General features: G+C 37.1%; 1 protein-coding gene across 1 annotated transcript; it reads left to right on the plus strand.

Annotated features, from left to right (window-relative positions):
- Nucleotides 1–530: 530 nt before the first annotated feature.
- LOC135211466 (uncharacterized) lies at nucleotides 531–24961 on the plus strand. The gene is made up of 3 exons (XM_064244776.1): nucleotides 531–723; nucleotides 1430–1551; nucleotides 24323–24961. Exons 1-3 carry the CDS (start codon nucleotides 531–533, stop codon nucleotides 24959–24961), a joined length of 954 nt encoding a protein of 317 aa, XP_064100846.1.
- Nucleotides 24962–25998: the final 1037 nt, after the last annotated feature.

The raw sequence follows: 25998 nt of genomic DNA on the forward strand, positions 1-25998 counted from the left end.
GAAGAGGGTAAGAAAGGTAAGAATGGAAGTAGAGAAAGTGTGAGTGAGAATGAACAGGAAGTGCAAAAGGTGGTGTATATGAGAGAGGTAGCCTAGTGTGAGAAGTATGAGGAATATGGTAGTGGGGACGTGGGGAACTTTTTTAGAGAGTACGTGTGGGTAAGTATGGGGATAACAAGAGAGTTTGGGCAAGAGAGTTATGTAGCTTTTTGAAAGGATTTTTGTTGATTATGTATGGGGTAATGATGAGTGTAGGGAATGTGCCATATGAGAGTGTGAAAGCCACGAATGTGGAACAGGCAGAGGATAAAGAGTAGTGTTAGATATAAGAAAATGCGTGATTTTGAAGAGGTAAGAATGAATGTTGGTAAGCCGTTGTCAATGTATGCGTGCAAGTTAGAAACCTTAGCTAGGAAAAAGTTCGGAGAAGAGGGAATAAATGAGCGTACGGAATTAGTGAGGAAGTTGTTAGCGACTGTACCTGCGAATGTATATGAATTCATAAATTTGAAGTGTGAAGAGAAAATGAGATGGACGAGCGAGAGGTTGACTTGATTGATATTCTAGAGATAGTGGAAGATTTTGAGCTAGATAAAAGTATGAAATTGAGTAAAAGTGTTAGTGTTAGGGCCAAAGTAAATGAGAGTGTGCTTGAATATAAGAGTTATAGAGATGCCATTTTGGAAGGGCCGAGGCAAATGGCAGAGCGAGCAGTTGATACAAGTGTGAGATTAAGTAACATAAGTGTAGTTAAATCTAAGAGGGATCGAAGTGCAAGCGTCAAAATAGTAGGATCAGTTAGTTGTGAACTAGAGCAGCTGTGTTACAGATGTGGTAAGCCAGGACACAAGAAGAATGAGAGTTGGTGGGTGTTAGGAGCGTGCTTCGGGTGTGGGCAAGTGGGCCATCTAGTGAGTGAGTGAGTTTGAGTTTTGGGTTGGCTAACGTACCTGCTGCCTTCCAAAGAGCAATGAATGTAGTTTTGGCTGGGTTTGACAGATGGAAGGTGACTGTGTTTATAGATGATATTTTGATTGTGAGTGAAACAGTTGAAGAGAATATGGAATTACTTGAGAAGGTGCTAGGGCGCTTGGAAGAGGTTGGAGCTTGAGAAATGTACATGGTTGGCTGGGGAGGTGGAATTTCTTGGCCATAGAGTAAGTGCGAGTGGTGTGAGGAAGAGTGAAAAGTTTGTGAAAAAAGTAAGGGAGTTTCCACGTCCCTGGACAGTGCGTGAGTTGAAGGGGTTTTTTGGGTTTGATTGAGTTTAGGAGGAAGTTTGTTAGGGATTGTTCGGATATAGGGAAGCCGTTGACTGAATGGACAGGGAAGAAAAATTGTACTGAGCTGAGGTGGAATGAGTGAATGGTATGAGCATTTGAGAGATTGAAAGAAGAGGCTGCTAGAGATGTCACCTTGGCTTTTCCAGACTATAGTGAAGATGAGAGTAAGCTAGAGCTGTATACTGATGCGAGTAAGTTTGGTATGGGAGGGCATTTACTGCAGATGCAAGAGGTGAATGGGAAGGAACGGCTGAGAGTAATTGCACATGTGAGTAAAGCTTTTCATAAAGCGGAGCAGAAGTATTCAGTGGTTGAGAAGGAGCTTGCGGCCAACTTTGTTAGCTGGCTGTCACTAGTTTTAATGATTTTTGCTGTTAGAATAAAGTGAATGTGTGCAGCCAGGGCGTTGATAGTCTAAAGTTTGTAATTAAATTGTAAATATTAGCTTAGTTTGTGTAACCCAACACCTGAGCCTAAAACATCCAGGCTTAGTACCAAAATTAATACAGTCTACTCAGCATCCTCAAAGAAATTCTCGACAAATATTGTTATATATAATCTTTTCTAATGGTATGAGTTCTGAACAAGTATAGGAGATAATGAGATAATGTGATAAAAATATAGTCCTTATCAGTAACATTCCCCAGTGGTGGCAACACCTGGGAGCCATATTGTGGGGGGTTAGGAGGATATATGAAGTTGGGGTGGGAGAAGGTGAAGGAGGCTATGTGGGACAGGTGCACAAGGTATAAAGTATATGAGAGGAAGTTGGAGAGTGTATGTGGTGGGTGATTATTAGCATGAAGATGATTAAGTGACATATTCACATGGGCAATGTTATTTTTCAATATGTGAGGATTGTTTTCATTTGTGATATCTTGCTCTTTATATTTATTACCTCCACCCGTTTAATCTTTCTCTGTTGATATCATTTTGGTTTTTTCTTCTCCCCTCTCTCTTTTTTATACTCTTCTGTAATTAGGATCTGGAGAAGCACTTCCAACCGAAGCAGCTAGTCTGGGCCTCACCAGGGTCTTATTCAGTCTTAAATAGCAGCTAATCAATGTTTGTCCTGGTATCTTTGGACCTTTGACCCTTTTGGAGGTTGTTTCAGTTTTCATGCAGCTTAGCATTGTTGCCTCAGTCCTGTCTTGTAGAACATGACTCCCAGAACTTGTTTGTTGTCCCTATAAGAAACCAGTCTGTCTTCCACACTATGTCTACTGGTTTGCACGTAAAGTTTACAATAGCTGCAATTTTTTTTTGGCTTGTATTCATTTTCCACCCTCCTCAAGGTCACTGCATTTGCTGACCTTCTGGCAGTTTATTATCACGAGCATTTTGGTTACTCTTTTCGTTGGGATGAGTGATGATTTATGAGTTATCATCAGCAAAGATTAATTTGTAGCATTTCCAAGACAGGGTTTGAATGTCTGCTATGTAGAAGGTAGGGGGTAAATAGGATGTGCGCCAGCCCATTTCCCTGATGTATCTCAAACATAATAAGAAACTCTGGCCCAGTGTATTTTCCCCATTCCTATGCAAGTCCTCCTATTGTCCAGGAAACTGTCAAAAGCCCTAATGACTGGTTAGGCAAGGCAGCCCTCTATCAATTTGAATCCATGTTTTTTGCCAAACTTTGTCAAAGGCTGATGTCATGTGTCCTGAGATTACTCTACATTTGTGGTCTTCCTTTTGGGTTGTGAATGTAATTTCAGAAATCGTAGTTGTGGCTAGCTCAGTGCCTCTGTCGTTGGAAAGGCCATACTGGTTCCTGGTAACCATAACGTTTTCTTGGAGGAATTTCAACAATCTGATTTTGATCAGTGTTTACATAGCTTTTTCATGGAGTCCCAGAGTGTTGCTGGTCTATAGTTTGTTACCTACCTGGCATTCATTACCGTTTATGAATCTTATTATTCTTAATTTGTCCATATCCAGGATTTCTATAACTTCCCTTTGGCCCTCAGATGCATTGGTTGACTGCTTTTACTTTTAATACGTTGTCTTCAGTTTCTTATCAGTTGTCAAAATTCTTTAAATTGACCTCATTCCTGCACCTCCGGTTTCACGACAGCGGTCTCAGCCAAAACTTACCAGCTAAGACCATTCAGTATCTATGGCTATCAAGGAGGTTTTAACATGTTGCAATGTGCAAAACTGAGTAATTGTGGCTGGAAAACTTAGACAAAAATATGACATATACCAGTTCCCTGTTTTCCCTGTTGCCTTGCAGTCTTACTTTTTAGTAAAAGGCTAGGCCCACTGCCAATAACTTGGGAATTGCTGCTTTATGGTCTTACTTTTTAGAAAAAGAGTAGGTCAACTGCCAATAACTGTGAAAACTGTTGCCTTGCAGGTGGACTTTTGTTATGACAGCAAGGGCATGCGGTCGTAAAAACCCCTTTGCTAAAAACAAACCATGCCTGATGTTTTAAGAATGATAACACATGAAAGTGGAGGAGTGCAAAGCCAAATAGATTACATTCTGGTTAGAGGAGCCGACAGAAGCAATGTGATGAACTGCAAATGGATCTCAGGAGAAGTGTTAAACAATATTGGTTGGTGGTGATGGATTTTAAAATGAGAAGTAGGAAACCCAAAAAGAGAAAGAGGAGATCTAGAATTAAAATTTGGGACTTCAAGGAGAAAAGGGGGAGCCATTTAGGAGGAATAGGAGAGATATGGCTGGAGAGGGGGAATGTAAAATTAGGACTGGGTAACAGAGTGGAAAATATCTAGGCAGACATGAGAGAAATATGTGTGGGGGAAGTGAAGGAACTGGTAAGAAGAACCAGTGGATATGGAGTGTCGAGAGGAGAAAAGTGGTGGTGGAATGGAGAGGTGTGAGAATCAATTAAAAGAAAATTAAAAACATTTAAGGAATGTAAAGTGAGGCATGCACAGGGTGGAAAGGAACGGTACAGAGTAGAGGAAAGAGAGGCGAGGAGGGTAGGTATGACTATTGAAAGTATGGTGGACCAGCTGAACAAAAGACTAGGAATAAGAGAAGGAGAAAGGGATATTTATAAGATTTCAAACTTGAGGAAAAGGCAGAGACAGGATTTGGGTAAATTGGGTGTCATCAAGGATAGAAATGGAAATATATTGCATAGGGATGAAGACATTTAGAAGAGATGGACTGAGTATTTTGAACAGCTTTTAAATACTGAAAATGAAGTGGATGGATGTATGATATTTAGGTCAAAAGCCAGGCACTGCTGGGGCCAAGAAGGCCATTCAGTGCCAAAATGAAGGTAAATAAATTTAATTAAGGTAATTTAAATAATGAATTAGTGAAAGATATGATTAATAAATAAAATGAAATGTGACAAATAAATAAAATAAAGATAGGAAGTTTAATGAATGCCGTGATATATATTAAAAATAGTTTAATGTCAGAGAGAGGAGATGGGGGAGGCACAGCGAGTAGGGGGACCAGTGATGGAGATACAGGATACAGAAGAGAGCATTTACTAAAATGAAGAATGGTAAAGCATCAGGTCCACCAGAGTTCCAAATTGAAATAATAAAATTACTAGGAACAGAGGGGGAGAAATAGATGCTGGATTTATTAAAAGCTACATGGGAAGAGGAGGTAATGCCAAGGCATTGGGAGGAGAGTCTAGAGGGAGACCAGGAGCTCTATTGTGCATTTATAGACCTAGAGAAAGCATACAATAGAATTCAAAGAGAAGTGATGTTTTGGTATTTGAGCAAGAGGAAAGTCCCAGAAAAGTTTGCTAAGGCTGGTGGAGATGATATCAAAAACAAGCACAAAAATAACAACAGCAGTTGGATAAACAAAACTTTGAAGTTAGTGTTGGATTATGCCACGGTTTAGCATTAAGCCCATTTTTGTTTGTGCTGGTCATAGAAGTGTTAAGTGAAGAGATCAGGAATGTAGAGCTGTGGGAGTTATTGTATGCCCATGATCTGGTGATTACTGCTGGAGATGAGGAAGACCTAGTAGAGAGGGGTGGCTTAAGGGTGAATGTGAATAAAACAAAGGTTTTGGTGTGTTATAGGGAAGATAGAGACAGAATAGTAATACAAGAAAGAAGAGGCTTAATTATAAAACAGGTGGAAAAGTTTAAATATTTAGGATCTAATTAAGCCAAGAGAGAATGCTGAGGTGGATTATGGGAATGTCGTGGGAATGTCGCTGATTGAGAGACTGGGAATGATGAAATAATAAGAAAGGCAAGCTAAGTAAAGATTACAGAGGTGATAAGAGTCATGATTGAGATGGTATGGGCATGTGTTAAGGATGGATGGGGAGGGAGTAAAGAGGGCTTGGGAGGAACCTGTTAGAGGAAGAAGATCGAGAGGGAGACAGAGAATTAGATGGCGAGATAAAGTGAAGGAAGATAAGGAGAGAAGAGGTTTGGTAGAAGGCAGTGGAGAAGGTGCATCAGGCAACCGACCCCTTAATGTCGGGAAAGAAGAAGAATTCGTTAAACTTGGGACAGATTGAGTCAGCTGTATGTCAGGCTATCTACATAGCCCTAATTCTCTAATTCCCTCGATTCTTATAACTTCAATAGCTGGATCATCAGGCCTGAGCTATTTGAAAGGATATTAATTAGGCTGGAAAAAGGGGTCGTGTAGATGTCAATAACATTTGGAAAATCGGAAATTAGAGGATAAGGCACTACGAAGCAAATCATTTATATATTTACCTGTTAAGTTCATCATGAAATTAAAAGTCTTTTTGTTTTTCTCTTCTACTTGTTTGTTTCTTGGTCACACAGTTGTATCCTGCTAAGTTTCCTTAGAAAGTTAGCTAACTTTTACTCTATTTCACGAGATCATTTGCACATTTTGAAGGATGCTGATGATAACGCAAAATATCCTCTGAAAATCCAACTGAAGATGAAAAGGCTCGAATTCAATTGCACACCAACCAAGCTTTTGGAAGAGATTTCCTGAAGTCTGAAAGAAGAAAATAACAAGTAAAAATTGCACCGAAGTTTCTTAGGAGTAATCGAGTTTTCTGTAGGTTTGTTGTATGCAACTATCAGCCGCGGCCCATGAAACCTCCAGCCACATCCCGGTAAGTGCCTGTGTTGTTGGCACCAATAGCGGTGCCAAACGTACGATAATGGTTAAATTTAACCTTAAATAAAATAAAAACTACTGATGATAGAGGAGCTGCAATTTGGTCTGTTTGATGATTAGAGGGTGGATGATCAACATACCAATTTGCAGCCCTCTATCCTCAGTAGTTTTTAAGATCTAAGGGTGGACAGAAAAGTGTGGACGGACGGACAAATAACCATCTCAATAGTTTCCTAAAACGGCAGGATGCGAACAATAGACCACCGAAGCAGCTGAAAGAGTTACTGGAAAAAGATCTCTTCACTTACGAGAGCGTCATTTCGTGTGAGATAAGGAACTTCCCAAGAATTACGGAGACCATTATTTTTGGATTTTTCTTAAGAGGCAAAACATCCAAAGAGGGATTTCTTCTTTTTCGTTTTGGTTTTTGTTTTCTTGCATTCGTCTGGTTCTTCGGGTAATGGAAAGGTTTTTTTTTCTTTTTTATTTCACATCTTTCATGAAGGTTTGTGGACTCTTGAATGAAGTAAGAATAAATGAATGCTTGGACTAATGAATCAATTAGAATTCGTTAACATTTCATGTTCCCTTCATTATTTAGCTCATATTCATTTTGTTTAATTATCCAAAATTGCATTTATAGAAAAAAAGAGTGGCAACGAATAAATGAATAATTATCACCAGTGCCGACATTAACACTTGCTCTCTTGGTTGCTGTCTTTAAATGTTTCCTAGACTGCATCACTCTCCATTCATTATTGTTTTCACTTGCAAATTCATCTCAAAGAAATGCTTCAAATTTATCCGCAATGTTTTCTTACATCTAAACATTGCCGTGCAAAATACTTTGACTTCTTTGTATTTTAGTAAAAAAGTTGAATTTTTCCTAGAAAGTGACCCCCACGGGTTTTAACCAGGTATGTATCCACCTTTGCGACGTTTTTAGTACAAGCCCGTTGGGGATTACAGTAAAATCATAAACAAAAAACTGTAAATATTATAAAGATAATCACCCCAAGAAATATTTGCCCTAGATAACGACCCCCGAAAACCTTTGGGGGTCACTACCTAGGAAAAATCCTAAATGTTTTGCTAATTCATACCAAAGATTTTCTTTAAAATTCATCCTCAAAGTTTATCTTCTCCAACACATAACTTCCAGTTTGTTTTTGCTTCCAAATAGTGCAATACAAAACACTTTCACTCTCGCTTATATTTTCATGTCCAAATTCAACCCGCTAAAGACTACATTTGTTGGAAATATTTACTATATTTGAGGGGAAAATTTCACTTCCTCGCAGTTTTCCAGAAATATTTGAGCTCCCAATTTAACCCAATTTTATGTTTGGACTTTTAAAGATATCATCACACACAAATCATTACCACTGCGTAAAAAGCATATTTGATTTTCAAATATATGACTTTCTATGCATAGCACAGATTCTCTTTTAAATATCTTCATAAATATTTTCCTTCCGAATAATTCACTATGAAAGTTCTCACTTTGAAAGAACATTTTGCTTCCATAGACATCACGAGCAATCAAATGAATAAGTGCATCACTACGAAAAGAAGAGTCCCTTTATTAGTATCTTAATCATTCAAAACGCTTGAAACATATAGACATGAATAAACAGCATGAGGAAGTAATGCAGGAAATGTCACTGAATGACGGTGTAGCCGTGACAGACGACCTCTCCGCCTCTTCCATGATGAGAGGCAAAATCTCTCTCCAGCGCCAAGAATTTCATCCGAATTTCATTCTGATCCTCAAACGCCTGGCTTTGAGCCTCGCTACAAAACCAGGGCAGCTCCGAGAAACAGCCACTGGAATAATGCTGGAGCGATAGAGAGGGCGAGGGCGGGGGGCGGGGCGGGGGCGGGGGCGGGGGTTGGGGGGTGGGACTGGTGTTACGGTGTATGGAAGAAGAGCTATGTGTTTTGGAATGAACTGGGATGGGGAGTGGGCGGTAGAGGGCACTCCATGAATACAAAGTACTTGATCAATTCTCTCTCGCCGGGACGACATGGAATTGAAAAGCAGCTCTGCTCCGTTAACGAATGTCAAGGAAATCAAAGGAGACCTAACTTGGGTTAGTATTGAGAGCTGGAGGTGAGAATAGAATCTTCCTCGCTGATCACAACGTTCGTCTGAATAAATGATGATCTCTTAGAGGTCACGCTGAGTTCACACTTCGCAAAGAGAAACAAAAAGAGGAAGGGAATAGCTCATCACTCGTTCCATCATCTCATTGGGCCTGAGGCTCCGGGGAATTACTCCCGTGACTTACCTCGCTTGTTTTGAGGCATTATGAATATACCTATATACACATGCACACACACTATATATATATATATATATATATATATATATATATATATATATATATATATATATACACAGAGTACCTCGAGATACGAAATTAATCCGTTCCGAGGCGCCTTTCGTATCATGGGTTTTTCGTATCTTGGACCACATTTTACATGTAAAATGGCTAATCTGTTCCAAGCCCTCCAAAAACACCCCAGTAAATTTCATAATAAAGCTAAATTAACCTATAAACAATGAAATACTACAACAATTTGGACCATTCAATACCTAAATTAAGAATAAAAATGCAAAACCTATAAATAAAGTGTATATTAGTGTACAAGAAATATTATTACTGTAACGTAAAATGTGGAAGCTTACCTTTCGAGTGAGTCTATCTCCAAAAGTGGTGGCAGAGGAGGAGGAGGACAAACGGCAGATACGTACACTTAACTTTACGAAACACATAAACAAATGTCAGAAAAACAAACTAACTTTACAAAACACATTAACAAAACTGTAACACTTAACTTTACAAAAAACTTAAAATAAAATTTATTTTGCCTTTTTTTTATTTTTACATTTCTTTTTACTTTTTTATAATTTACGTAATTTCAATTTCTTCACCACCGAATGGATGCCAGTCCGTTTACGGAATTTTTTGAACCACCCATGAGAAGCCTTGAACTCTGGGGTTGCCGTTGATGTTCCCTTTCTGCCGTCGTCTTCGGCTTGGGCAATCAAATCGCCGAAAATAGCGCTGGCCTTCTGGCAGATTACCGTCTCGGTTATCATATCGCTATCGATTTCTTTGTCCTCGATCCATACAAGAAGCAGCCTTTCCATTTCATTATGCACATGGCTCCTTTTGTTGGACAAAATAGTCACGCCCTTGGAAGGTGTAGCTGCTTTGATGGCTTCCTTCTGCTTAAGAATGGTGCCTATCATCGACGGATTTCGGCCGTATTCCTTAGCAATCACACTCAACCGCAAGCCAGCTTCATACTTTTTTTATTATCTCCATCTTTGTCTCCATAGAAAGCATTCTCTTCTTTCTGTGAACTTCAGCAACTTTCTGGGGACCCATGACTATATGTACTGTACGTAATTAAGTTACATATGTAGTACGTATACTAATTAGGTTCTCACAACACGATAAAGTAGCACAACAAAATCACTAACGAATTTACAATACTAAACGAAATCGTTGGACCGAATGAATGCCGCATGTGTACGATAAAGCTTTGGGTGCGAAGTGGCCGAGCGAAGGAACGCCACCACGTAAGATGCATGATGGGAGGGATGCTGTCCAATAGGAGAGAAGGATCTCATGGCTTGGCTAGCATCAGGAACCAATGGGAGAGCAGGAGGATGGTGGCGAGTCTACTAGAACTAAGATGGCGGCGCGCGGCGCGAGTTTCAAAATTGTTATCGGGCGAATCTCGGACTTTCAGAAACCTTTCGTATCTTGAAAACTTTTCGTATGTAGAGCAGTAAAATTTTTCGTGTCAGCTTTTGTATCTCGAGTTTTTCGTAAGTTGAGCCTTTCGTATCTCGAGGTACCACTGTTATATATATATATATATATATATATATATACATATATATATATATATATATATATATATATATATATAGTCACCCTTCTTTCCAACCAGAAACAATCGAATGTCCACCATGCCGTGGTCGTTCTCTCCTCTCCCGGGGGTGGTGGGAGTGCTCCCTCTTCCCCATTTTCTCTTGGAGAACCCAATTGCAAGTCAGAGAGAGAGAGAGAGAGAGAGCGCGCGAGAGAGTATATTAATTTGTATACTTCCAAGAGATTTACATCAAGATGGAATGGAATATAGTTTAGGCCAAAGGCCAAGCACTGGGACCTCTGAGGTCATTCAACACTGGACAGGAAATTGAGAGTAGGTAGGTTTAAAAGGTGTAACAAGAGGCAAACTCGCAGTTGCACTGTGAAATATTAGTTAGGAGATGATGGACAGCACGACAGAAGAAATATACTATGAATGGAGTTACAGTAAAAGGAATAAAAGGGGTTACAGCTAAGGGACGCTGCAAAGAACCTTCAGTAATATCTACAGTGCATCGCGTGAGGTGCACTGACGGCACACACCCCTACGGGGATTTTTTACATCAAGAGACAGGGACTATCAAACACCCACACATAACAGAGAACGATATCAGTTTTTTCCTTCCAATCAAACACCCAATGAAATACGATCTACTGGTGTTGGTACCTTGCCTTATATTACCTTACCTTGGAAATAGTCACATTAGGAGGTGAAAAGAAATAAAGAACATAAATTAAAAGAAAAAAACCATTTTGCCTAATGAAATCATATCGATTCGAGATCCTCATTTAATTGTGTTTACTCATGAAATGCTGCTGAGGTCTTATTAACGTACTGTTTCATGAAAATTCTCTACTGAAGTCCTATTTTAGTTCAGTTGAGTAGTGGGACTCTTTTGTAGTCCTCTTTTCTTCTCTTGTTTACACTGAGAATCAATTGTGGTTCTTTCTCCTCGTCTCGTTTGGCCATGAAACCCAGCCCTATCTTAATCCTATTAACCAATTAAAACTTACCAAGGCCAATTCTTGTTCTGTTTGCTAATTGGTCTCTAATGAAGTTAAAAGTTCTTGTTATTTTATTTCTTCATTTTCTGACGATATATCCCAATCGTAGCTAGAAAGTGACTGCAGCATCCAATATCAGGATATAATGGTAAAATAAAGGCGTGATGGATAATCGTCAGTCTATTTCGCTCCGTCTCACATGCACACACAAAAGCAAATTTGAATTCCTGTCCCTCTATTTCTCTTTCTCTCATCAAAGGAGCAGGACGCAAAATGCTTGGCAACCTTTATTCCTTGCACGCTAAAGCTTCAGTTTTCAGTTCAGTAATTAATGACTGTCTTCTCCGACACTGTCAGAATTACCTTCGTTGAAAACCAATTTAGATTTCGAGTAAACTTTGGCCAGACGAAAGATGCAGGTAGGGTGGAAGGGAGGGTAGGGGGAAGGCGCCGGGGAGAGAATGACGGAAGGAGGGAATAGTTATGGGGAAGGGGGAGAAGGAAGCGAAATGAAATCTAAAATAAAATGTGACGGATAAATAATTGGAAATAATGGAGGTAGAGGTGTCGGAGGGGGTTGGGGGATGGTAGGGATAAGGGGAGGGGGAGGCAAAGACGATGTAGGACAGGGATTTTGGGAGGAAGGAAGCCAAGGGAACATAAAAAATCCGAACCGATAAAAAAAGATTGAGGTAGCTCGAGAGAGAAGAGGCGAGATGGTAGAGGATGGAGGAATAAAAGGAGGAGGAGGAGGAGTAGGAAGAGGAAAGATGGAGAAAAATTAACATTCAATGAAACGGGTGGGGAATGATGTAGTAGGTTTGTTTGAAGAGGCCACTGATAAAAGGGAAGGGTTGGAAAAGAAGTATTTTGAACTGCTATGCTGACCGACGGTATGTGCTAGCTGTTGTTATAACAAAAGTAAAAATTGAGTGTGTGTGTGTGTGTGTGTGTGTGTGTGTGAGAGAGAGAGAGAGAGAGAGAGAGAGAGAGAGAAGAATGAATTAAAGTTCACACGTATAAAAATGCTTAATTGTTTTTCCGAGGTAAAAGAGCAAACGAGAGAGAGAGAGAGAGAGAGAGAGAGAGAGAGAGAGAGAGAGAGAGAATTTTGATATACCCATTGTTAAAGAATCTAATGTTCAGTGCGTTCATAATTTGGTATTGTCATGATTACACCCTATTTTCTACTCTTCATCGATGAGAATTAGGACATGTAACTACGCTTGCCCGGAAGAAAAAAAAAAGGGAAAAAAATCCATTATGTGATGAGATAATCACTGCGCCATGGAATGGCGTAGAGCCAAAAAAGGCACAAATGTTTTCGGGGGAAATGACTGGATATCAAAGGAACAAGTTTGGCGTGTCGAGAAAATGCGCCAAGTTGTCAATGAATATACAAATTTAATGCAAACGATATTATGGTGCCATTAACGTTTAAGTGAATTATGCAACTCAAAACGAGAGTTTTATCGTTCAGAGCAAATGCCAAAGGCAAATTAATGTATAATTAAAAATGCTCCACAAAGTCTAATTTGAATATACAATTAACTCAATATTTATTAAGTGCTCAGAAATGGATGCATATAAATGAATGCTCTAAACCAGGATTCTTAACCTTTTGATGACTCCAGACCCCCAATGAATTTAACCCCTTTGCTTAAATCCTATCAAGTCTCATTTGTTGACAATGTAACTTAACATACTTAGTTCGACACATACTTTGGGAATGAATAGCTAGGAATAAAACATACATGCAAATCAAAGGCATTCATACTTTTATATAGTTATGTATTTTCAAAAGGTACCCATGTATATAGTGACACATTGAAATAAAATGTATACAAATATCTAAAGATCAAGTCCTACACCCACAGCAGGTGGTCCTCATACCCCCAAAGGCTATGGATACCCCCTGTTAAGAACCCTTGCTCTAAACAGACTGCGTGATATTAGTATGGTAAGGCCCATTTTGTGTATATTGTTATATATATATATATATATATATATATATATAGTATATATATATATATACATATATATGCATATACATATATATGTACACGATCAGAAGAAAAAACATTTAGATAGGCTGCTACTTTCTGGGTTAATTAAAGTTTTTTTTCATTTTTCATTCACCATACCAATACACCAATGTTATGCGATGACTCACCTGGCTAAGGGGATTCATGCAACAGTGTTAGAAACAGAAATCATGAAGTGTTTAAGGACCATACAACATCATGCAAGGGAGACAACTACATTCTAAAGAATTGACCTATTGATTTTCATGTTAGCTTCTACCTGAAAGAAGAGGAAAAAGAAATAAGAAATAAACCTGAAATTAGAAGTACTGGTTTATTTAGTAGCAAAGTTGTGCTAAAAATCAACGAGTCATTCTAAATTGCATATAAGATAAGGCTTAATATAATTTTAAATTATCTCTTGGAAATCAAGATATATGGTTTTCTATTACCAATAAAATAAGTATTGATTATCTGCAAAAGTTGCATCAGTAACCTTCTACGAATATTATTCAAACACAGGTATTAGAAGAAAAGATTCCTGCTCGGAGCAATATGGATGGTGTGAGGGCGATTGGGGGTCACCAGCCGCAACCACATACTACACCCAGCGTCACTCTCTTAGCTCTCACACCCACTTTCTGAAACGTTCAGCGATTAGCCCAATAAATCTCTATTATATGTAAAAAAAAATCTCATATAAAGCAATAAATAAAAGAAATTATTGATAATTATATTTTTTAAGAATGCTATAGAATCGGCTATATCCGATATTCATGGCAATTCTTCTTACGGAAGTACTGCGCCTAGATATTTTATTTACTTTATATTAAAAAAATATCGATCATTATCCTTTGAAATGCAACAAATCTCATTTCTATATTCTTATTCATAATCGAGTGATCTTGATTTAAGTACAATTATTAATTATTGAGATGGAAAATTTTCTTTCATTTGACCTTTGACCTGACCTAACGACCTTGCCCACCACGCGATTTGCTTAAGAATGGCTTATTTCCAGAGATACTACTCAAACACCTGGTCATTTCCCAAAAATACATGACCCCTGGGTCATGCTCTAAATGGGTTGATTAGGCAATGTGGTACGGCGAAGTAAGATCGAGTTTGAAGTGTGACTTGTGTAGGAATCATTAAAAATATGTAACACGTCTTGGTTCATCTGGCAGAATATTCAAGTGTTTGTCTAACTTCGTTTTAGATATGCTTATTGGAGTATTGGTGGTGCCTGAAATATAAAGAGAAGAAGAAGGCCGAGGACTGTTTCCTGTAAAATGTCGGATATGACAAAGGCTGATCCTGCAGTTGAAATATGAAACCTTCGATTCGGAAGATTGTGTAGCCAGGTTACTGCAGGTCGCCTTTTAGTTTTGTCTTGGAGTTTTCAGGTAAGTCAAGATACAAAGCGCCAATTTCGTTCCAGTCGGGTTGACGCACTTTAGAGAAAGAATATAAATTCATGACGTTACGTTAATGCTTAACTAAAAGAGAATAGGAAGCTATTGCTATGATGTAGCTAACGTTAAAGTCTGCACTTCGGGATGCACCAACAACTGCACCGTTCGATATTCTATAGTCCTGGATTTCCAGTCATCTAAACAAAACAGCCTTTGTTTGAGAGCCGTTATTTGCGGATCATAATAAAAGTTCCCCTAACCCCCAACGAATTGAACAATAGGGAATCATAATTAGCGAGGCTTCCTAGAAAAGGCCAGTTACCTAGTTGGCTCCCAATTTGTTTTTTTTCTGTTAAAAGCATAAAGAGCGTAGGAAAAAAAAGAAGACAATAAACGTGGCTCTTTATAACGACGAGATATGATATTCTGTAGTCTCTCTTTAGGAAGAGGTTATTTCCTCGTTAAGGTAAATTCGATATTAAAGTGATTCAATATATTCGAGTAAGGGAAAATCCTGAGTATATTATGACAAAACTTATACGTACACAACACACAACACACCACACACACACACACACACACACATATATATTATATATAATAATATATTTATAATATATATATATATATATATATATATAATATATATATATATATATATATATTATATATATAATATATATATATATATATATATAATATCTATATATATATATAGATATATAGATATATATATATATATATATATGTGTGTGTGTGTGTGTGTGTGTGTGAGTGGGAAATTTTTTGTCACTGCCTCACATGTGATTCTCAATTTTGCAACATTCCTTAGTTTTGGATATCAAATTCTGTTTTTTATATTTGCATTAGGAATAACTTACAAGCATCAATATTTCCTTTTTTGGGTGTAAGTTATTCCCAGCGTTAGTTAATTTTGAATTCAAGAATAATAATATTCTGTATATGTACATATATAGCGAGCATTATTCCTTAATATATACGTGCATATATATATATATATATATATATATATATATATATATATATATATATATATGCATATATATGCATATATATACATATATATACATATATACATCCATACATACACACACACATATATATATATATATATATATATATATATATATATATATATATATATAATATTATAATATATATATATATATCTATATATATAATATATATAGTATATATATATAATATCTAGTACCTAGTCTTTTTGTCACTAACATGCGACTTAATTTTGAAACATACACATACCTTTTGATATTAAATTCTATTTGCATTAGCAATGAATTACTCGAAATTTTTATTAACTAAAATAAAAAATCCCCATCGGTTAACATACTTATATGAAAATATATTCATTCCAAAGTAGAGCGAATTGGATATTAAAGGAAATTTGTAGCTTAATGCATATATATATATTGCAAGAAGTATTTACTAACACTTCTAAAAGCTCGCCATGTTTTAAGTATAAACACTCCTTACGCTAACCCTAAAATAAACAATAGAGAAATCAGGTTAGGACCCCTTTTCCCTTGTATACTCCTAAGTTTTAATGTCACTCTTAACTTTGTCCCATTATGATCTACTGGCCGAAAGATCTTTTTTCCAGATAATGCCTTGGCACTGGGGTTTGTTTCCCGGGATTCCGGGTTCTCGGGATCCTGGACAATTTTCAGTTTAATAATCCCTGGATAGTTTTGCTTATCACGGGAAATCCCGGGATAAAATTAAGTACAAAAATAGGGTCAAATTTTATTGTGTGTTGTTACTTAAGATTTTATTATAAAAGTCCATAGATGCTCATTAATCAGTTTAGTTTTTACATGAATGCAGAATATAATTTTCCTTTTAATTAATTCATTTGATTAAATTTTTTGTCATTAATTTTTTATTTTATGGAAAATTGTTCGTGTTATTTATGATCTTATTATTAGAATTTCATACATGCTCATGATGCTCGTTAATCATTTTAGTTTACATATGAATGCAGAATATATGTTTAATTTTGATTCATTAATTGGATTAAATTTACTGTCATTTATTATTGCTTTCATTTTATAGAAAATTGCTCGTGTTCTATAAGATCTTATTCTATGAGAAACTTCTTAATCATTTAGTTCATGTTATAATAAAGAATGCATACGTTTAATTTTTCTTCATTTATTTTTAAAACATATTCAGTCATTAAGTACTCTTTCCATTTCACTGTGTATAAATGAAAACAATTGTATTTTTTTTATCAATGAAATGAACTATAATTTACATTGTCATTCGCATTGGAATTTGGAAGTAGAACAAACATAAAGTAGTAAACGAAGCATATTTTAGCTCTTGTTCTTATTCATTTTACTTTGTTGAAAAACAAAGTGTATGCTGGAATTAAACATTAGGTGGGATCAATAAGACAGTCAATCTACAGTAATATTTCTGCATATCTAGTAATATTAAGCGCATCAAAAACCTGAAAGGAAAACTAGGTATAATGCGCAATTTTAGACAATTGATAATCCCGGGAATTCCCAGGGTTCTGGGATTAGGACTAATTCTATCCCGGAATCCTGAGACAAAGAAACAGCTCCAAAACGACAATCGCTACTTGGCTCCAAAAGCCAAGCCGGTGAGAGCGATTGGTCTTATGAGGCCGAATAAGGCCGAAGTTGGGTCAGATGGGCAGAAGCAGGCAAAACACTGCATGGCCTCGGAGCATGTCACTCCTGACTCCCGAACCCTCTTGTTTGGCAGTGAACCTATCCACCCAAGAACCACTCTGAGTGTCCATCTCCTGAGTCTCACTCGATAGAAACTCCACTTGATCCTGTGTTCAGGAATTAAGGTATTGTGTGGTTGGAAGGTTTTTTTTGTCAACTCTTTTCTTCTTGTTCTCATTCCATTATGTTTCACCTTGAACTATGCCCAGACCCAGAATTATTGTCGGTAATCATTTACCAGTGTTAAGAATAACTTGCCTAATCATAAATTGAAGTCATCTTCCTTGAGCCTTCAAAAAATCCCTCTGTAAAGATTCAGATGTGCTTGGCTGATCAGAAATTAAGTGACTTTCTCATGCAATTGCAGAAGTGTTGTGTGTACTGCTGCAAATCCATCTGCCACCACTGTGCCCACATCTATTAATCAAGTTGTCTCATTTTGCATTTTGTGGCCCTCTAATTTAACTTGTTATCACTTGAGAGGAGCCAAGAACCCATTGTATATGGCTCTGTGTAATTAATGCGTCTGAGTAATGAAAATACATGAAATTAATTTAGACCCGGAATTTCTCTCCTGAGCCTTCCCTAATCAAAATCTCCTTTAATGTGATTCTTAATCCTTTTTTGTTGCTATGTGAGTGTTGGTCTCTATTTAGATGTAACAAAGCTAAGGTTAATTGTTAGAACCTCTAATAACAAGGTAAGAATTGCAATAGCGACCAATACTCATAACAATATCTATCTATATATATATATATATATATATATATATATATATATATATAAATATACACACACATATATATATATATATATATATATATATATATATATAATATATATATATTGTTATTATCATTGATAACTATGATAGTTTTATCTTGCCTAAAATTACCTAATGAAGGAACTTGTGGCACCCCGTGAATACTCATAAATGAAACAAGGGAGAGGGTTAATCTAAGCTATTCTATCGGGTCTGAAAATGGTTCTTAGGCCCTTCTCAGAGGGTTTGAGTCACTTGCACAAGGTTGGAATAGTGTGACAGAGAACAGCTACCAAAATACACCCCTGGTGTAGTGGAAAATTGCAATAATTAGGCACAATAGGGTCATGCACAGTATGACAATAGCTTGAGGCAGTCCTAAGTGACTAATGAACTAGGGATGAGAGAGATATTCTTGGATAAAGTTAGTTGGGCCTAACTCCCTTCAAGATGGCTATGAAATCATAACACACTAATGAATCACAACATTTCCCTCAAAGCATTACTCAAAGCAAGTGGGGAAGTTGAATGGAAATTACGAGCTCAAGGGAGTGTTGAAAGGTGATAGTTATAAGGGATTCGAGAGAACAAAGGGTTAAGGGATGGAGGCTGATGGATTCTGACAAACTCTTACCTGGTGTAATAAATTCTAGTGCCTTGCACTAAAAGCATGGGTTCAGACTAAACTTCAGGTGATCAGGAGATTGGTGTTCTCTCTCACATTCCTCTGCTCCCTGTGGTTGACAGTTTAGGCTTGATGTATCTTCTACATCTTAGGCTGACTGAGAGTATAGGCACAGACCGTGTCCTTATGAGATGGAAGCCCAACATAGAGTAAGAACAACCCCAGGTTGCTCTGGGCAAGATGCCCGCTCCTATTTTGATTAGGCGTTGAGTTGTCAGATAGAGCCTATCAAAAATTTCAAGACCTTGGAAGGACTGAGCAGAACACTGGCGACACGCGTGTGTGTGGCTAGGTGGCAACTTTCTCTACTGCTATCTCACTTATTTAGTACACAAGCTACTCAATGCAGGGAAAAGGACAGACAATATCTATAGAGGCATGGGTGCCATCATGATTCTGAAGGTTTAAGGTAAAGTTAAGGTCCCGTTCCTGTGGTTTAACTGTCAAGAGGTCTCCTAATAAAATTTCATCTTTTGTTTTCAAGAAAAGCTCCTAAGATTATTTCTAATTCCAACTCTACTACAAGATTGTAGTGGTATGTGTAACTTAAACAAGGCGTGATCCAACCTACAGCTTACCCGGGACATGTGCAAGATTTTCCCTTCATGCATAAGTTGTAAACATAATATTCCTGACTTAAAGTAAAAATTAAAACATGCTAAAATCTAGTCAAATAGATCCTTGTTTCACCAACGAAAATTAAAATACGTACACTATATTTCATTTGAAAAAATGTTTCTGTACTGTTTAACATACACATTATTTATTTGCTACATTTTCATTCCAATAAAAGTCATAAATATCCTATCCTAAAATTCCTGTATCTTTAACTCAACACGAAACATCTTTTTTAGTCCTTTTTAGGCTCTTGCAGAGGTCTTTCCTAACCCCAACAAGAGCAATATCAAGAACAACAACAACAACACCAAGAACAACAAAGTAGTATGTAGGCTTACTCCCTGAGTAAGCGAAAACGGATGTGGAAGATGAGAAGTCAAGTAGTCAGTGTGGTTACTAAAAGTTTATTTATCTGCTTAAAGTGACCAGTAGACTCCGTGTGATTCAAGGTGAAATGCTGGAATGCAATATGAGAATCGTTGTTGGCGATGCGAATGCAAAGTAGGTATGATCAATGAAGATGTGGAGAGTGTAATGGGTAGGGAATGCCTAGGAGCAAAAATGAGGTACAAATTATACTAGTTTTTCTGTTATACATAAATTATTTGGTGGCTGGAGGTAATCTTCCCATCAAAAGGACATCCACAGGTACACTTGGACATCTCGAGCAGGCAGTTATAGAAACCGAAAAATTGCATGGCCATTAATGATGACAGGAAAATAGAACACTGAGGAATGGTAGGAACTACAGAAGGGCAGATGCCAGAAGTAATTACCTTTCCATTACCAGGAAAAAGCTGATATTAAAAGCTCCCAACAATAAAGTTGACAGAGTATCTAGGTTTGATGAAGTAAAGCTTCTTGAAGATGAACATGAAGGGCCGCTTGCAATTGAATGTTCATATAGAACAACATTATAGAAACCATATCCAAGAAGAGCACTCAGTTAATGAACCATTCATCTTACAAAATGTAAATCAAACTGCTGGAGAGAAGTATTGGGCTACAGGGAAACAGACAGAAACCTTGGGCAATGAATGAGACCTGAGATATAAAATTCGAGTGCACAAAACGGGTATCCGTCAAGACTTTCAAGCTACAGCCCTGTCCTCACGGTCAAACTTTGACCACCAACTTTGTTCGATGTGACGTCAGTAGCGGGAAAAGTCAGGACCTTACCCGCTGTTTCTCCACTTCTGGTGTTACATCGAACAGAGTTCGTTGATCGTGTGGGGAGGCCTTAATATTCAGAAACGTGAAACTAGAATGAACAAAATGTAAAGGGGTGGATTTTTCGTTCAATACTTTCCCTCACTGGTGACTGAGCTAAACGAGACTCAGGCTCTCATTCAGCTTCATTGTCAAGATTAATCATTCAGTATTCAAGTGAATAAAAACTAGAAATTCTCCCAGTCGTTTTAAATACTCGTAACGTTCGTTCAGGGAAATTCGCTGCATAATTGTATTCATGATTATCCCAACTCGAATAATTAACGAGAGCTCAAGAATTTGATCGAGCAAGGGAAACTTTGCTGCAACTAATGGTCTTTGCTATACAACTGTTCTTGTGTCCCGAATCCTTGTTACAATGTCCCCCTAACGTGTTATTATTATTATTATTTTTTTTTTGCTCTATCACAGTCCTCCAATTCGACTGGGTGGTATTTATAGTGTGGGGTTCCGGGTTGCAGGAGGTTGCATCCTGCCTCCTTAGGAGTCCATCACTTTTCTTACTATGTACGCCGTTTCTAGGATCACACTCTTCTGCATGAGTCCTGGAGCTACTTCAGCCACTAGTTTTTCTAGATTCCTTTTCAGGGATCGTGCCTAGTGCTCCTATGATTATGGGTACAATTTCCACTGGCATATCCCATATCCTTCTTATTTCTATTTTCAGATCTTGATACTTATCCATTTTTTCCCTCTCTTTCTCTTCAACTCTGGTGTCCCAAGGTATTGCGACATCAATGAGTGATACTTTCTTCTTGACTTTGTCAATCTACGTTATTATTTTTATTATCATTATTATTATTATTATTATTATTTGCTGGAAGAAGACCTTCATTAATACGTACAGGTTTTATTGACAATAATGGCTATTTCAGCCACGTTTATTTTGTATAGAAGTTTCTCTATTCCTCTTATCACCGACTTTTCTTCTGCACTCAAGTTAGCTATTAAAATGCCAACTTGGGTACAAAAGAAAAGTTTCCTACTAAAGGTGTAAGAATTTTTACATGCCATTTAGATAAACTGCACGTAACTGACCCTACTGAACTAATGATTGGTCTGATAGGGTTATTAATTTTGTGCATTGACTAAGCCATACATGTAAGGTAAGGAGGAGCATTGAGGTATAAACTGTTTAATTAAATGGTCCAAGCCCTTAAGAATGGATTTACTTTGCTTACTAAAATGAGAGTTCATTGTCTGTATAGGATCAGACCCCAGTTTCGTTAAGTTTCACTGTCATTTAATATACTGCCATTATTTTATTCCAAGCCCTTAAGAATGGATTTACTTTGCTTACTAAATCCAGAGTTCACTGATCAGACCTCAGTTTCGTTAAGTTTTACTATCATTTAATATATACTGCCATTATTTTATTTACATAACCAATTTAATTAATTATTACCACTGGATTATTTCATTGACACGACCACTTTTATTCATTATTACCACTGCATTAGACTTATCTGCCTTTGTTTCTTGCAATGTTTTGTCTTTTTTAAGGGTTTTATAAGCCTTAAGGGTACATTAGGGGGAGAATGCTTGGTCATGATATTTCCTTGAAACTTAAATACCCAAGTACTTTTGTAGATGTAGCATGGAAAAGAGCTAGGAAAATATTTAATTTAATTAATGACAAACATGAATTAAGTAAGCATAACATTCTCAAATTACCATTTGATGAAAGGCTTTTATGAATTCATAACAATTTAAAGCTTTCCAATATAAATTTTGTTTTCATTAATACTAATGATAAGAGTTCAGTAATGAAAAATTATCCTAAAGATGTTTCTGGCTGCATATGTAAAAATCCTTTTAAAAAGTGTGATAAAATATATTACTGACAAGCTAGAAAATTACTTTCACAACGAATCGAACAACACCAATATTCTGTGAGAACTGGCAAATATCAAATGCACTATTTGTTTGCACATAGGAGACATTCTGGTGATTCTATTAACTGTAGTCAAGAGAGAGCCTTAATCATGCTTATATATTATTAATTTGGCAGTTAATAATAACATTTTGTTAGTAAAACTTCAATCTTTTGTAAGGTTTTTTAAACTTTCATTTTCTTGTGGTTTAACAAAATATACATTGAATGATAATGCAAATTTAGGTAGTGATCAATGTGTCTTGGTTGCAAATCACTGCACTGAGATGTATGCTAGTATTGTACCACAACGGGTTTTTGTCATGCCACTAGTTAACTAACTCAATCTTTGCTAATTTGGGTGTGGGAAATAAAATTGGACTATTTTCAAGAAAATTAATGGTTAGTTTTTGAGATATGGGTCCCACATTTTTCAGGCAAAGGTCTGGAAAATGAATCCTAGATGATATTTTATTGTACCGTAACTTATAAGTTTTCATGCTTGTGTGTAAAATTTGTATGAAAAATGTATTACATGGTATTTTTATTTTTGTACATAAATATGATACAAAGGCAAGAAAAAGAGGTTGTTCAGCCACGCTAGATTTATGAATGTTACAGTCCCCACTCACATTATCAAGAGATGAGGTTGTTCTGTTGCGCTGGTTTGATAAAATGAATTCGTTAACATGTTAACTATAAGACATCATACATAACTAAGAGTTGTATTAATGATGTAAAGGCTAAATGATCAATCCATCCAAGCACAAAACAATCAAATGAAGCTGCAAGGTGCTTCAAAGTCCCTAAAGCTACCCTATCAAGAAAGGTGGGAGAATGTATGAGTGGTGTTGATCCAAATGTCATAGCTAACCAAAAGTTAGGAAGATATCCGACTCTTCTTGTAAAAATTGAGGAGCAGCTCATAAAATATTGCATGTTAATGGAGAGAAACTTCTATGGACTTACAAGTGAGGACATACGATGGATGGCTTGTTAACTGGCAGAGAAAAATGGGATAAAAAATCCATTCAGTACCAATATAGCTGGCAGGCATAGTTTGACCAAATCTTTCGCAGACACAAGGTTAAGTTATCAGTCAAGAAACCAGAAGTAACTGGTTTCAGCAAAGAGCATAATGACCTTTTTTGACCTGCTGAGAAATTAATATTCAATGAATAAATATCCTCTTAATCATACCTATAATGTTGAGGAGACTGGCCTCAGTACTTTTCAGAGTAAACTCCCACATGTTGTTGACGAAAAGTAAAAAAAAATTACAGATAGGTCCTCTCATTACTGCAGAAAGAGGGAGTCTTGTTACCGTCGTCACATGTATTAGTGCAGGAGGGACTTTGTGCCTCCCATAATGATCTTTCCCCACACCAACTGGACTGACAGGCTGGGTTCAGTCTCATCTTTTTACTGATTGGTTCTCCCATTTCATTGACCACACTAGGCCTTCACCTGAATGCCCCGTTATGCTTATATTGGACAGCCACTATTCTCAAAACAGAAACCTCGACATTATTTATAAAGCAAAAGACACACGATGGTACCATTGTGTGTCTGTCACCTCTCACTAACCACATGCTTCAACCACTTGATCATATATTAATGAGACCCTAAAAGACATATATATAGCAAAGAAGTCAGACATGCACTGGGAACTAATTGTGCAGACAGGTGCAATAGGAGTCAAAGGTTTCAAATGTACTGGAATCTTTTCACTAGACAGGTGTTTATGGCGAGGCAGACTTCATCGCAGCTGAATGCAGGGAAGCACAGACAACTGACCATGACAACAGATCTCAACAGATTCCATCAACAGTAGTTAGTCCATCAACATCAGCAGACCCTTCAACAGCAGTCAGTCCATCAACAGCAGCAGGTCCATCAACAGCAGCAGGCCCATCAACAGCAGTAGGACCATCAACAGCATCAGATCCATCAGTAGTAGCAAGTCCATCAACTGCAACTGGTCCATCAACAGCAACAGGCCCATCAACAGCAGTGGTTCCATCAACAGCAGAAAGTCCATCAACAGTGGCAGGCCCATCAAAAGCAGTAGGTCCGTCAACAGCAGCAGATCCATCAACAGAAGGAAGTCCATCAACGGCAGCAGGTACCCTTATATCTACAGAGTTTACCTGCCCATACACCACTACCCCAGTTACACAAGCAAAGAAGGTGACTAAGAGAGGTCGCAAAGGTCTGAAAGTATGTGTTTTGAGATGGTCTCCACTTAAGGAGGCACTAAAGACCTCATCAGGAAATAAGTGCAGTTGGACAGAAGAAAGCAGTTACCAAAGAAACAACATCCAAATTGTAAAAGTAAGAAGATCGATGCGTCAGCAAGCAGCGCGGAGTTAAACAGACCAACAAAGAAGAGAAAGGGGTAAGTGGAGAAAAAATTGCGAAAAGTAAACAAGAAGCTTATTTCCAAAGGTCAGAGAGATGATGATGAAACTTCTAGTGAGGAAGGAGAGTATATTAGTCTGTTTTCTGGAAGTTCGTTAAAAGAAATTATGGGAGAGGCAAATCTTAAAAGGCGAAGATACAGAATACATTTTTTGTTCAGAGAAATTCACAGGCGAAGATACAGAATCCATTTTTTGTTCAGAGAAATTCACAAGTCCAAATCAAGAGAAAAATGGGTTCAGTTTGTAGTCTGTTAGGGATGGGCTCATGTCTTGTGTAGTAATTGTGAAACTGAAACTTTCATTTGTTAACTTTTATTCTAAGACGTATATTTTCATGGTAAAATTTTTCCTTTTTTTTATTCACAAAAAGAAATGTAAGCCTATTTTTATTTATTTTCTAAAACATTTTATACTACCACTCCATTTGCAGGGAGCTAACGTTTTGAATATTTTTAAATAAACATTTGTGGCATTTACATGATTATATTTATCTCTCTATAAACCTCGTGTGTCATAAGAATAAAATTTGCTAATATTTAAAAAAATTATTGATGCAAAATCTGCCTTTAAAATGGGTGTTTTTCACTAAAAAAAAAAAGTGGTCCATATTACCACTCTCTCCTACAGTATGCATGTATGTATACTGAGCTTAGAATACTGTAGAATTTCATCTTATCATTCCAGACTCACAATCACGGGCAGATTCCACTGCTTAGCCTGTCCATCCACAGTAATATTATATACAGTAATGCCCACCTTAACTTTAACTGATAAATTGTTGTATTATAAAATAGTACTGCACTATACAGTACTATACTGTACAGTATTAATATTAATACTGTGTACATATTTTCATTACAGACTATTATGTGTACAGAATTCATCGGTAATTACAGCAAGTGTACTGTACACATGTAATGTGCATCTCCATCTCCCACAACCTATCTAACAGTTTCCAGGGGATATTTAGCATGAAAATTTAAACAA

Source organism: Macrobrachium nipponense, chromosome 19 (genome assembly GCF_015104395.2).
Source record: "Macrobrachium nipponense isolate FS-2020 chromosome 19, ASM1510439v2, whole genome shotgun sequence".
In the NCBI taxonomy this organism is placed as follows: domain Eukaryota; kingdom Metazoa; phylum Arthropoda; class Malacostraca; order Decapoda; family Palaemonidae; genus Macrobrachium; species Macrobrachium nipponense.